This window comes from Notamacropus eugenii, chromosome 1 (assembly GCF_028372415.1).
Source record: "Notamacropus eugenii isolate mMacEug1 chromosome 1, mMacEug1.pri_v2, whole genome shotgun sequence".
NCBI classification, from domain to species: domain Eukaryota; kingdom Metazoa; phylum Chordata; class Mammalia; order Diprotodontia; family Macropodidae; genus Notamacropus; species Notamacropus eugenii.
This window is the reverse complement of record NC_092872.1, coordinates 680,560,468-680,575,282: the sequence shown is the minus strand read 5'-3', so window position 1 is coordinate 680,575,282 and position 14,815 is coordinate 680,560,468. Positions and strand designations below refer to the sequence as shown.

Genomic DNA, 14,815 nt, shown 5'->3' with positions numbered 1-14,815 from the left:
AAGAGACTCTAAAAATCAAGGCAATGACCTATTCTCTATGTTCTAAAAGACCTGGGGGAGAAGGAGACAGAGAACCAATGCTCAGACTCTGTAACTACCAAAGGAGAGAAGAGTCAGATCCAGGAGAGGACTCACTGTACCTAAGAACTCTATCCTTGAAGGTAATACTGTTGAGTGAGGAGAGAGCATTTTGCTGGGGATGAGGTAGTTAAATCCCCTTAATATCCTCCAGTTTGTATACATTATAAACTAGAGGGACAATAAAGTGAAGATACAGAGTTAAGAAGCCAGTTAAAAGCATGAATTACTCTAGCCACTGCAGGGCTTTTTCTTCAGTTCTCAGTGTGAAGGACAACTTTAGACCCAGCAACTATACGGCAAATCACATTAGTGGGATCTGAAATGGCCTTCATCAGTGGTTTTCAAAATTTCTGCAACCACAGAACCCAATTAGAGCTTAGCACAGTGCCTGGCATACAGTAGATGCTTAATAAATGCTTAATGACTGACCATCACATGAAATAAGCCTTAAGTGATTTTGTTAAAAAGTTACAACTAATATGAACTAACATAAGGTTGATTAAAAAAAAAGTTTTCACAAGAATTTTATTCAAAATTGAACATTTTAAATAACAGTTTGTTCATGGAACACTTTATCATTTACAAAGTGCTTTAAAAAATTTCAATAGTTTCTGATTACAATCCTATCATGTAGATACTGCAGTCTTTTGGGGTGGGGACAGCGAGGAGAGTTGTCTATCTATTGCACTAGTCTATGTAAGCAGTATTATTACTTTTCACTGTGTTCAATGAGAGGGACATGACTTCCCTCCCAAACCCTCTTTGACACAAGCGAAAGTCAGTGTCACTTCTGCTGTTACTCCAAGAGTATTTTTTCCTTTATTTCTGACTACAATGTCAGCTCTCGAGCTCAAGCATTCATGCTTAAAAACTACTTTACACATAAAGCCCCAAGGTTACAATCTAATAACGCCCCCTCCCCAAAAAAGTTTTCTGTCAAAATATAGTATCCATCTGTGACACACACAATAGGAGTAAAGGGAAGTTTTTGTTTACATGGTAACATCTACCGAAGTAAGTATAACAGAAAATGTATGCTTTCTCACTAAAAAAAGATGAAGCAAGCATTTCCTCTATTACCACTTCTATTTGCCATAGTTTTAGAAATGCTTGAAATTACAGTAAGAATAAGAAATTAAAGGAATAAATGTTCACAATGAAAAAATATAGACAATTCAAATTTTCAACAAAAATTGGGATGAGGTCGGTAAGGAATCAACACAGAAACTAAATCTGCCCAAAACAATTATATTCTTTTAGATGGGTAATAGAAAATAATAAACTAGTTTTTAAAAGAAAAAGTGATTTACATTAATGGCAAAAATCAACTATTTGGGTAGTAACTCACTAAGACAAACACAATATTTTTTTTTAAATTACAAAGTATTATGGCCAAACTAAAATAGGTAAATAGAGAAGGAACACCTTTCCACAGGTATTGAATAAATACAGTAAAGGTGTCAATATTCAGTTGTTAAATGATTTAGATTTACTATTAGATTTGATACAATACCAGCTAAAGTACCACAAGGTTCTTTTACAGAATTAGATGAAAGGACAGATGAATATGAAAAAATAAATTGGCAAAAATATGAAGAGATACTTTTATGGAAAAAGGCTGATTGGTGGAGGGGAGACTTGCCCTGTGAGATCAAAAAACACAATAAAGCCTACAGCCATTCTATCTACTGATGTGTAAAGGAGTCATGATCTGTACTAGTAATTGGGACACATTGATGAAAATACAGATCATTAAAGTAATGAAGAAGCTTTTAAAAATACGTACTTTATAAGTAAACATAGTGACCAACATTTATAAACTTCCATTTCAATATGAATCCTCAGGTGTTTAAGGATAAGCTCTTGTTGACAGTTTATCACATGTATTTCATTTACATAACTTCTCCCCAATATGAAGTCTCTTATGTTTACAAAGTGATGATCTGCAACTGAATGTTTTCTGACATGTACTACACTCATAGGGTTTCTCTCCAGTATGGATTCTCTGATGTTGACTAAGAGATGAGCTATGCCGGAAAGTTTTGCCACATTCATTGCATTCATGTGGTTTTTCTCCAGAATGGATTACCCGATGTCGAGTAAGAGATGAGTTTTCGCTGAAGGCTTTTCCACATTGATTACATTCATAGGGTTTCTCTCCAGTATGGATTCTTTGATGCTGAATAACATGTGTGCTCTGGCTGAAGGCTTTTCCACATTCACTACATTTATAACGTTTCTCTCCAGTATGAATTCTCTGATGTTTAATAAAGGATGAACTGTTATTAAAGGCTTTTCCACATTCATTGCACTCAAAAGGTTTCTCTCCAGTGTGAATCCTCTGATGGTGACTAAGGGATGAACTGTGACTAAAGGCTTTCCCACATGTTTTGCACTCATAGGGTTTTTCTCCAGTATGAATTCTCTGATGTTGAGTAAGGATTGAGCTGTGACTGAAAGCCTTCCCACATTCAAGGCATTCATATGTTTTTTCTCCGGTATGGATGATCTGATGTCGAATAAGAGATGAGCTGTCCCTAAATGCTTTCCCACATTCATTACAATCATAAGGTTTTTCTCCAGTGTGGTTTCTCTGATGCTGAACAAGGTGGGATCTCTGGCTAAAAGCTTTTCCACAATGACTACATTCATAGGGTCTTTCTCCAGTGTGGATTCTCTGATGCTGAACAAGGTGTGTTCTCTGATTGAAGGCTTTGCTGCATTCATTACACTTATAGTGTTTCTCCCCAGTATGAATACTTTGATGTTGAATAAGGAATGTGCTCCGGGTGAAGGCTTTGCCACATTCATTACATTTATAGCGTTTCTCTTCAGCGTGAATTCCCTGATGGTGTATGCTTTCGCTACAGGCCTTCCCAGGTTCATTATATTTGTACATTTTGTCCTCATTATGTAAACCATGATATTGCCTTAAATTTGAGCAATCACTAGAAGCTTCCTCACATGCATTACTATTGCAAGGTTTCTTCTCTGAGGAGATCGTATTACATTTAAGCACATCTGAAAACTCATTGCAGACAATATCATGTGTATCATATTTATGGAGTCTCCTTTCTATAGAATCTGTTCTTTGTGGAACAGGGATTGACCCCAGGTTATAACTTCTCTCGAATTTATTACATTCATGGTCTTTTAACACATCAAAAATTTTTCTGTTGGTGATTGTTACTTCCTCAGAATGTCTCTCCCAATTATGCTGCTTCTTATTGATCTTGACATTCCATTTCCAGTCTTGTCCTTGGGAATTCTTAGAATCAACCATTTTAAGTCTTTGCAAAAAGGATTCTTCGATAGAAGTAGCTTGGTTAGAAACTGACCCTTTGCTTTCAATCCCAGTGTCCCAATCTGAAAGAAATAAAAATTGTAAAAATCTTGTATCCCTTTGTACTGAAAGTACTGTTGTATGGTAAGTTCTATATTCTATCTTTTAAATCAAGGAAAATTCTCTTCAAAATGGAAAGTGTAAAGAAAAAAACAAATAATGATGACTACTCCTGCATTTATAGACTTCTTAGTTTATAAGGGACTTCTATATACAGTATTTCATTTTAATTTCACAACAGACCTATAAGTAGGGACTTTTACTAATAAGAAAAAGAAGCTCCAAAAATTCAATAAAGGACTTGTTCATGGACATGTAGTTAATAAGTGGCTGAATCACAAATAGATCCTGAGTTTTTAGATGCTTAATCTAGAATTTTTTCTAATAAATTACCATTTCTAATTATTTTTCTCCTTTCAGCTTTTGTGGTAGAAAATTGTGGCATTAGGAGAAGCAGAAGAAAGGAGGACCTGAGATGGATAAAGAAAAGTAAATTGTGCGGGTAATTTGGAGGATTTTAGATTTATGAAGAAGACCAGAGATTAAATATGAGAAGAAATTTAGGAGACCTTGAGGAAAAGTTGAAGAACAACATGACCTAAGGGGACAGAACTCAATATGAAAGAGGGAAAGGAAAACCAGAGAACAGGAAATTTAATGCTTAGTTAATGCACTAAATGTAAATTTTTGTCTAATTTTGTCTAATTTTTTCTGGTAAAAAGAGTGGATTTTAAGAATAAATTTAAAAATCCCTATTCTGTTTAGAGGAAATCTATTTCATGCACACATATAGTTTTAAAATTGCATGCCATCTTGGGGATGGAAGGAGAAAGAATATCTAATACTTATGGAAGTGACTGTAGAAAACTGAAAACAAATAAATTAATTAAAAAATTAAGTGGTAGGTTTAAAATATTTCATGCAAATATATATATATATATATTAAAAACAGCAGGAATGGTAGTAATGATAAACAGATGAAACTAAACCATAAAACCTCAAGAAAGACAGACCAGGGCATTATTACATAATGCTAAAAGGAAGTTCAAATAACCGATATATAGCAATCTTTAAGTTATGAGCACCAAACAATTTCAGTAGTTAACTTTATCAAAGGAAGGTTAATAGCCCTATAAATATAAATAGCCAAATATCTAGTAGTATCTAATAATAGGAGGAAATTTCAATTTGCCATTATCAAAATATCACCAAAAAAATTAACAAGCAATCACATTTCTGGGTTATTTTAAAAAATTGGAAATAACAGCTTAGCTATTAGAGAAAACTAACTGGAACAATTAGGGAATGTATAGGGAACTCACATAAAAATGATTCCATATTTGGCCATTGTTGTAGGTCCTGTTAAACTATGATTGTCTCATTTGTGGTTTCTATGACCTTTCTAGATTTTTATAATTTTGTAACTACAAGTATTAACTTTATTTACTCTAGAGAACATTAATGAATTAATATTGTTTGTCATACTACACACATACACGTTATTAATATTTTAGAGTTTTTTAGGATTTAAATATTGTAAGTTCCTCTCCTCCTTGGAATTTGAAGCAATTTTTGTATTTGTAATTCAAGGGAAAAACTTGAAGCAACCCTGTCAAAGGACCTTTGATTTCTCACTTGAAAGAATTACCCAAGGCCATTTCCTTGCCACTACCCAGACAATTTATGATAAAGAACTCCCTGATAGATTCATGCCATATCAATTGGACAGTACCTTGTGATAAGTACTTTTCCTAATAATAATGGCATAGATAACTATCTGGACTCATGGCCTCACAGCACCTGACAACATGTGAATCAATCAACAAGTATTTCTTAAGTGCCACTAGGGGCACTGTGCTAGGTACTGGGGGAATGCCAATACAAAAAATGATACCATCTGTATTCTCAAAGAGCTTATTCCCTTTGATATCTAATCTTGAGGAAAAAGAGAAACATCCTAATTGCATAGTCTCATTACCCTCAACCAATTATTGTGCTCAAAGATCCCAAAACATAGATCTAGGAGAGGAGACAACAGCTAACATTTTGTTCCAAATCAATCATCATCCTGAAACCCCTGAAAAGGAAGTGATATCTATTAATGTCACTGATGGGACTTTTCTTATACAAAAGAGAAAGCTAAGAAACTATCTTTGGAGGATGCCATACCAGCTGCTATTTATGTTCATAGTGTTATCAAACTTTCTTTTATGAAGTTAACTACTGAAATTGTTTGGTGCTCGTAATGTAAGAATTGCTATATAGTGGTTATTTAAAGTTCCTTTTAGCATTATATAATAATGCCCTTGTCTGTCTGTCTTCAGGTTTTCTGGTTTGAATTAGGGAGTTGGCCTAATCTTGAGACACCACTACTCCAATCTGGATGGAGATTCAGAGGCTGAGGGCATCACACTCCTATACACTCTTCAAGACACAATGATACACTCTTTAATACATATTTTGTATTTCTGCTTCTTCCTTTTTCCCTTCCTTCCCTAGTGGACACTGAGTTACCACATAATCACTCATTTTGAGAGAACTCCATTTAAAGAAATTGAACTGGGATGAAGAAACTGCTCAAGTCCTCTCCCCTCTTAAACTCCTTGAACTCAGAAAGGCCTCATTCTAAATGCTGCAGTGAGTGACCCAAACATAGCCATTAAGAAGTCTTAAGTTTAAAAAAAAAATTAGTCATACCATAATCCCATACCAGAAACCAATATAACTAGAAACAGATAATTATAATATAGGTAAAATGTATGAACTAGATGATTTCTAACACTTTGCCTAATTCTAAATCTATGAAATGCCTAAAAGTATAGGGAAGGACAAGGGACAATATTCAAAGTAAAGTACAAGGGTCTGATATACAGAAAAGGAATATATCTCAGTTTGGAGAAGGCATGAGAACTGGTGCATTATTAAGGTCATATTTCATCCATTTGCCCCCAGGTCTGAGAGACCCTAAGATTTTCTGGCTGACCACCTGACTTTTTGCTTGCAATGACTGCCCTCTGCATGGTTTCACTCATTTACTCATTAATCTGAACAAGTACCTTTTGATACTTCTCTTTCCAGGATTCCTGGCTCTTTCCCTTGATCCTTATGGAAAATTACTTCTTGTTTGGAAACTGGAAGTCCTGCTCATGTGGAAAAACAATGCAAAAGTGACTGTTTGGAATGAGGACAAAAAAAATCTCAGCATTTAACTTCCAGTTACAAACTCCTGAAGAAAGGACCCAAAAAGGAAATTCTAGGAGACGGTTCAAAGGAGTGTTAAGTAGGAGAGTTCAATATAACATTCCAATAAAGTGTAAAGGAAGAAGGTACAGAGTTCATGTGAATTCATCTGTCCCCTTCCCCATTAAGAAGATGGAAGATACTTCTAATATTTGCAGGAATTTACTCTAGAACTTACACTAGGAGAATACTTGTCTTGGGAAGACATCACCCTGGAGGATGATAGCTTACATGAAGCCAAAGAAACAGCATAATGAACCCACCAATTTGCAGTTATATTTAACAAATCTTCTTCATTTGGGAACAAGGAGGTTGTTCCCAGGTTGGTTGTAAAAGGATTAGACATCTTCTCTGTGTGCTGCTTCCCCTGCTAACTTTTAGCTAATGACTTCATATCCTGTAAGAAAAAAGGAAATGAAGATACTACAAAAAGATCCCTAGTCAAAAACTATCCTTACCCAGAGAGACTAGATTCCTGTAGTTCTCCAGCATGACAGCCAGGTATAGGTCCTTCTGATCTGAATCCAACTGCCCCCACTCTTCCTGGGTGAAATCCACGGCCACATCCTTGAACGTCACAGATTCCTGAAATGTCAAACCCATTCTTAGTCACACAAAGCCCTCTTCCCTATATGGTTCTGGAGAAAGGAGAACAGGTTGGGGATGTGAGCAGGATAGCTAAAAATTTCTGGAAATTTTCAGGTTTGTGAGTGTTTCAAAAGAGTTCTTTCACGAATTTGCTATATGCCTGATTTTGTGGTACCCTATGTAAATATTTGTGGGGGGAGCACTGGAGGAAGTCTGTTGACTGGTGCGATACCAGCTCTTACAATTAATCAGATTCCATTTGTAGCAAAAATTTTAAAATCACTTTAAAATATTTTACTACAAGTTTCTGCTGAATTTTTTTTAAACAAAGGATTCCACCACTTCCTACCTGCCTTTCCTTTATAACTTACTTTTTGGTTTTTGTTACTAATTAATTTTGAAAATTAAAAAAAATAAATATATCATTGTTTAATAGTATTAGTCTCATTTCCCTAGTGATAATGTTAACCTCTTCGACCAAAAAATATTTCTTTTATGTACCTCTGGCATCTTTTACAATAGTTAGCACATAAGAGGATAGGAAAGAAAAGCACTAGACAAGTGGGGATCATTTCTTTTGAAGTTCAACATCATCAGAACAGCCCTATGTAGTGTCTTCTGGGTTACAAGATGATGGGCAGAAATGAGACCACACCCTAAAAAAAAAGAAGGCATTTCAGAAAAAAGGAAACATCAACATACCTGGGATCTCAAAGTCAGAAGTTCTGGGACCATTGTCTCCTCTTTTCTTTCCTCCACCTGAAGAAAGCTAGAGTCCTGAGGATTAACAGCTGAGGAATTAAAAGGAAATATGAGGAAACTGATTTTACTTTGCAATTCCCAGTAGACCAAGCTATATTTTCCCATATACTACTTGGTTGACTGCCCAGCATATGCACATGCATGCGCATGCACAGTACATGCATGCATACACACATATGCATGCACATGCACACTGTGTACACAAGCATGTACACATATACAGACACACACTTCCTACAAAAAGGAAAGTCAATGAAAATGAAGTAACCCAGTCACTTTCCAGGATCACAAAGGGGATCATGGACACTGCTGCTCAAAGTCTTGAATTCATACATACAATCACAAAAGATTTTGAGGAACAGCGATCTCCCTGCATATGACCTCAGGTACTATAAACTGAAATAATAGGATTTCTCCCAAATTTCCACATAATATGTACACACTTGTCTTCACTACATTTATCAGGTAAACATATTTTGGCCTTTTTTCTACATGTACTTTGATGCTTTTTTTTAAAAGTCTTTTTCCCAAAAAGAGCCTTTCAAATAATTAAAAATAATTTTTGTGTCCTTGATCATAGTCTCCCTAATGTGCCAAACTCCTTTATCCCATGTTTATAGATATAGTCCTCAATCCCTTTCATCATTCCCATGACTTTGTTCTGGGTATACTATCATTTGTCAAAAGTCCTTGCTAAATTGTGATAGCCAGAGGTCAACACAATTCTGCAAATGTGGATTGAGATGTGGCCAGGTGTGATGATAGTTCCTTTTTTTCTGAAACACCATCTTTGTTTTTAGGGTGTGTACTTATTTCCTCCCACTATCTTATAACACAGAAGCCTAGACAGGGCCATTCTGATGATGTTGGACTTCATAAGAAAGGATCTCCACTTGTCTAGTGCTTTTTTTCTTTTTCCCACCTCATATTCACATATTTATTCATTAAGTCACCCTGTCCTTTTATGGGGGTAGGTACTGTAAAAGATGCCAGAGGGGCATAACAGGGATATCTTTTGGTCAAAGAGACTAACAGTGTCTCTGGGGAAATGAGACTAATACTATTAAACAAATAATAATATAATTTAGGATTCTTATGTCCCCAGTTCTTGGCACTGTCCATGTCTTAAGACAGCTTAAGCTTTTCTGGTCATATTGACATACTGCTGATTTATAACTTCACTTTCAATCCATGAAAATAATAAGTTTTTCATGAAATTAAGTACTATCGAGCTCCATGTTTCTTGTCTGGCATATTTTCAAGTGACTTTTTAAAACCTAAGTATAGCATTTTAGATTAATTTCTATTAAATTTAATCTTTTTTCTATTAAGCCAATGATGCCAATATGTAGAAATCATTTCAAATTCTGAACATGCGATCCAAATTACTTATTTTTTCCCTTAGCCTCATGTCATATGTGAATTTGATAAGTATTCCATCTCAATTTTAGAAGAGACACAGATTAACATTTTAAATAGTATAGCAACAAGGACAACAGAATCTACTGGAGAACCTTCACTCAGCTACCACGACCTATTAATGGTGACTTTTTAGATCTTGTCATTCAAATAGTTCTAAATTTACCTACCTATACCATCATCAAGTCCACATATAACCATATTTTCTAAAAGATTAGATGAAAGACTATCTCAAATACTTTACTGAATTCTAGCTATATGTGTATAGCATTATCCTCATCTATCAATGTAGGAACCCTGTTAAAAAAAAAAGGAAATAAGGTTAGTCTAAAAAGACCTAGCCTTGATAAAAAGAAATATAACCACCACTTCCCTTTATAAATCTTAAGTCGTCCTTTTAATAACCCATTCTAGAGCACCAGAAATTGAAGTCAAACTTGCTAGCTTCTAGTTTGCAGGCCCCACCTTCTTTTTTCCAGTGAATCATCACTGAATCTGCCTCTTTTCAGTTCTCTGCCACCTCTCCAATTCTCTTTGGTTTTTCAAGGATTGTTGAAAGGAACTAAGCAATCACACCAGCCAGTTCTTTTAAATGTGCAAAGACAGAGACATGTAGCCCAGATGAACTGAACTCACTGAGAATATCTAGGTGTTCTCCTATCATCTCTTCTATTTATCTTCAGTTTTAACTTGTTGACCATTTTTGTTTTATTTCTCTCAGTCTGAAGATCATTCTCCTTGATAGAGAAAATTAGTAAAATAAGAATTAAGTAGTTCCATCTTGTCCCAGAATCCATTATTGTTACCCCATGTACCTTGAACACTGGTTCCATCAGTTCTTTAATACTTCTCTTGCCCCAATATTTTAAAAAACCCTTTCAGCTGTCCTCAACATTCATCAAACGTCCCAGAACATACTGATCTTTAAGCATTCCTGAAACCATTCTTGCAGGACAGTGACCTTTTGTTTCCATCCTCTGTAACCTGCACTTCCTTCCATCTTCTTTATGTGTTCTTTTACCATACTAAGTTGGTTGATGGGTTCTCTGTGCATTATCTTTTTGGACAATTCCCCTTTTCCTTCCTTATCAGAATAACTTACTTTAACGATATGACAATTTCATCCTTGAAAGCTATCCACACTTCTTGGGTCAACTTCCCTGTAGAACTTTAGTTCCTCTTCCCCCCTCCCTTGGCTCCCCAACCTATTTATCCTTTCTGAATTCCTCAAAAGTTAATTTTCCAAAATCTTTGGTACTACCTGATATTTAGCTTTCTTTTTGCTCTGTTACAAGTTCTAATATGGAGTATCACTTCCTCCTAAAGTTGCTATTATTTCTATTTCACTGAGTGTGATGTCTTTCCCTGGCTAAACTCTAGAAAATATTATTAAAAGTGATGGTAACCCTACATTGCATTGGTCCCAAAGGAAAGAGGTAAAAGTTGTAGCAAGGTAGATTTAGGTTTGATTTAAAAGAAAAACTTCCTAATGATTAGAGACCTGTCCAAGGTACAATGATCCACCCCTAGAGGCACTCTCGCTAGAGGTCTTCAAGTGAAAGATTTTTATAGTAAGGGGAAGGAATAAGCATTTAACCACTTACTATGTGCTATGCACTGAGCTAAGAGTTCTGAAAATATTATATCATTTGATCCTCACAACGACCATATGAGGTAGATCCTATTATTAGTCTCGTTTTACAGTTGAGAAAACTGAGACAGAAAGAGGTTAAGTGACTTGTTCAGAGTCATAAAGCATCCAGATTCCTGTTTAGCTAACATGTTAGATGACTTCTGAAGTCCCTTTGAACTATGAAAAGACAGGAATCTTGCCTTATTTGACATGTAAGGAAATAATTTATACCTCTCATAGAGAAAGCAGTATTCACAGATGGATGATCGTGATTTCATATTATAGAGGCATTGTGTTTTAATGAAAAGAGATGATGGCAGAAGTCAGAAAACTAGATTTCTAGTCCTAATTTGACTGAGAATAAGCTATAGAAAAGATTACAGGTAAGAAAGAGTTAAAAGGGATGCCAGAGGCAGATTTAATATGATCCAGCCTCTTCACTTTGCAGATAAGGAAACTGGGGGCCCAAAGGAAAGTTTCTTGCCCAAGATCACACCTCTAAAAAGGACCAAAGCCAGGAGTCAGACCTAAATTTCTGATGATAAGCCAGTATTTTTCCCACTATGCCATATTCTTATCTTAAATATGTAAAGCATTAGTCCCAAGTCTAAATTTCAGTCACTTCTTTATGGAGAGACTGAATGAATCCACTATAGAAATAAGATGTTGATAATTTGGCTATTCTTACCACTTTCCCTACTTTATCTTGCCTTATACCCTCTGAAAGAAAGCAAAATTAAAAACTCAGTACTCAAAAAAACAGTCTCAATTGATAATAGTCTTACCTATATGGCAAAATACTACATACTACTATCTACAGTGGACCTTGAAGGAGATGATGGACTTGATAACATGATCCACTGATCCCATACTGGAGTTCCAAATTCCTAGGAAACTTTTTCCCTATTTATGCCATGAATTCCTTATTTCAAATGCCTATTTTATCCTCTTACTTCCCTTCCCATCACCTTTCCATAATTCTCACCTTTCTCCTCAGTTGTTTGGATCAAGTCCTCCACCAGGCTCACCACCTCTTTGCTATTTGTAGGGTGCTGAGACTTTACCCAAATCCTGATATCTCCAGGCAGGATGGTCAGAAATTGTTCTAGCACCAGCAGCTCCAGGATCTGTTCCTTTGTGTGAATCTCTGGCCTGAGCCACTGAAAGCAGAGCTTTTGAAGTTGGATGAGGGCTTCTTGGGGTCCAGCTGCTTCTGGGTATTGATACCACCTAAAACTCTGTCGAGCAGCTTCAAGTTCTGATTTATCTCTTCCTAAGATTGTATCTTCCCTCCAAGGTACATCAATTTTCAGGACCCAGTCTTGTTCATGCAGAGTCAGGCATTGGGGGTTCAACAGAGTGGCCATCACTTTATTTAGAAGATTTTACAGAAGACTCTCCCCATGAATTTCAAATCTGCTTTTCCAGCACAGAGCCAATCTCCTTCACTTGGGTTAAGCAGTTTCACACTCTTTAAGGGGCACTGTGGGCAGAGATTGAGCACAGTGAGCAAAAGGAACCAAAAAGTCTCCATGATACAGCCTGACTCTAGAGCCATGAAAAAACTGTGGAGAGGTACTGTAAAACATAAATGACCCACAACAGTAGCATACAAAACGACAGTTGCTTCAGATACAACCCTTTAGACTTCTGAGCTCCTTTAAAAACAGGCCTGGGTGTTATTTTTTTCCCTTTCTTTGTATCCCAGAGCTCAGAACATGGCCTACCCCACAGAAGCTCTGTTAAAATTTTAGTGTAAGCACTTACACCTCTGGAATCAGCAAATGCTACCAAATCAGGGTCTAATTTGTTCTTTTATTGATTAGGCTTAGGAAATAGATGAAGAAAATATTAACACTGCAGATTAAAAGTTTTTCGTAGAGCCGGCATACCCGCTTCTTAACCAATGCACAAACATAGAGAGGTAGAGAAAGACAAGGCTTTTCTCATTTCAACCAACCGATCAGGCTTACTGGAGCCAGACAGCACGCTAAGTGCAGGGCACACAAAGAAACCAAATACAGTCCCTGACCTAGGTCCTGAATCCGGAGCCCAGTTCTCCTTCTATCCCATCCACAACCTTCCCTCAAAAGCTACTCCCCAAAGGTGCTAAGGCCTTCCTCAACATTCCCACCCTCTGAAAGGGGATGTGTGTGTGTGTGTGTGTGGAGGGGGGGGGGGGGGCTATTATTAGCCCAGATCCCGGGAAACAGCAGCGGGAGGGGGAAGGGGAACGTCTAGGGTGAGCCCAGCAGGACAATAAACTTACAGGACTTTCGGCCTTTCCCCTTCCCAGGCCCAAACACCAAGCTCATGGCTAAGGGTCGGTGAGCTCCGTGGACAAAGCCCGCAAGCTCGGCTCCCCAAGGCAGGCTTACTCCAGCCTCTGGCCGATCCCGACCCGGCTGGAGTGATGGGGCCCGCGGGGAGCTAGAGTCAGACGCCCCGAACTGTGTACCTGATGTCTGGGTATAGGACCCAGGTCTGATCTCAAACGGAGCGGGTCCAGGAGCGAAGTGAGCGTGGGACTCCCGAAACTGCGCGCGCATCCTCCTCGTGCTCTCCTGCCTGGGGATGGGGGTGTGTGGTTAAGCACAGAAAACCTTCGAACTACAACTCCCAGAACCACCCTTTCCACATGTTCTGGTTGCCTCTTTTTCCGAAGTCTCTCATGCACAGCAGTGTCTTATCCTCACCATCGCCACCCAAGGGCTTATGCTAGCTTTGAGTTCTTTTCTCAGTGGAGGAGGGGTAGGGGAGGAGGGCTGGAGCAGAGAGGCAAGGAGAGGGATACTAAGTAACATTGTCGGAACTCTCCGCCAATCAGGGGACTCCTTATGCCCCGCCTTCTTTCCCCGCCCCGCCCCGAGATCAATTTCAACTTGAGGCAGACCCACCCTGGCGGTTATCTGGCTTGGGACCGAAACCTAAGGGTGGCAGACCTAGGGACCGAGAGATCGGAAAGTTTCCTTTCGCAGTAGGCTGCTCCTATAATCTTCCGTAGTTTTCTCATGGCAGGAGGGAGGAGCTGGAGTCGGCCGGGTTGAGCAGAGTACAGAGCGCTGGACTTGCAGTTAAGAAGATCTGTGTTCACATTTGACCTCAGACACTGAATGGCTCTGTGACCCAGAGTAAAGTCGCTTAATCTCTTTCTGCCTCAATTTCCTTATCTGGAACATGAGACTAATAAAATAGCACCTACCTCCCAGGGTTGTTGTGAGGACCAAAAGAGATAATATTTGTAAAACGCTTGGCGGACCTTAACGTGGCACGTAAGTGCTTGCTATTGGTTTTATGTACAAGAATGTTGAGCTTTCTGAGCCTTTTGAAAGAACACTCAAATACTGTCACAAGCCTCTGGATGATAAAGGGGGAGCAGAAGCAGTAAAGCCAGATTGATAATAGTTGTCAATAGATATTTATTAAAAGTTTATTACATGTCAGATACTGAGCTGTGTACACACACGCTTACATACACAGAGGTAATCTCAAGGAAAGGCCCCCTGCAGAAGGCAAAATATAGAGTCTTGTAGGAACTCAAGGCAAATAGGAGATGTGAGGAGGGAGAGCATTGATGGTATGGGGCACACCAAGTACAAATATATAGGGAAGGGAGACGAAACACTGTATTGGAGAAATGATAGTCCAGTGTTGCTGGATAATAGCGAGGAGTCAAGTATAAGACATTTGGAAAGATAGGACATAATAAAAAAGCTTGTGAACCACCAGCAGCCTAGGAATAAATAACT

The 14,815-nt window shown here is 37.8% G+C and overlaps 1 protein-coding gene across 1 annotated transcript; it reads right to left on the bottom strand.

The window, feature by feature from the left end:
* Window positions 1-576: 576 nt before the first annotated feature.
* LOC140521146 (uncharacterized) lies at window positions 577-13,625 on the bottom strand. Its single transcript, XM_072635883.1, has 6 exons — window positions 13,525-13,625; window positions 12,052-12,549; window positions 7,955-8,043; window positions 7,123-7,249; window positions 6,481-6,564; window positions 577-3,447 (listed from the first exon to the last, which is right to left on the bottom strand). The coding sequence occupies exons 2-6, from the start codon at window positions 12,431-12,433 to the stop codon at window positions 1,970-1,972; spliced, it is 2,160 nt and encodes a 719-aa protein (XP_072491984.1). The 5' UTR covers window positions 12,434-12,549; window positions 13,525-13,625; the 3' UTR covers window positions 577-1,969.
* Window positions 13,626-14,815: the final 1,190 nt, after the last annotated feature.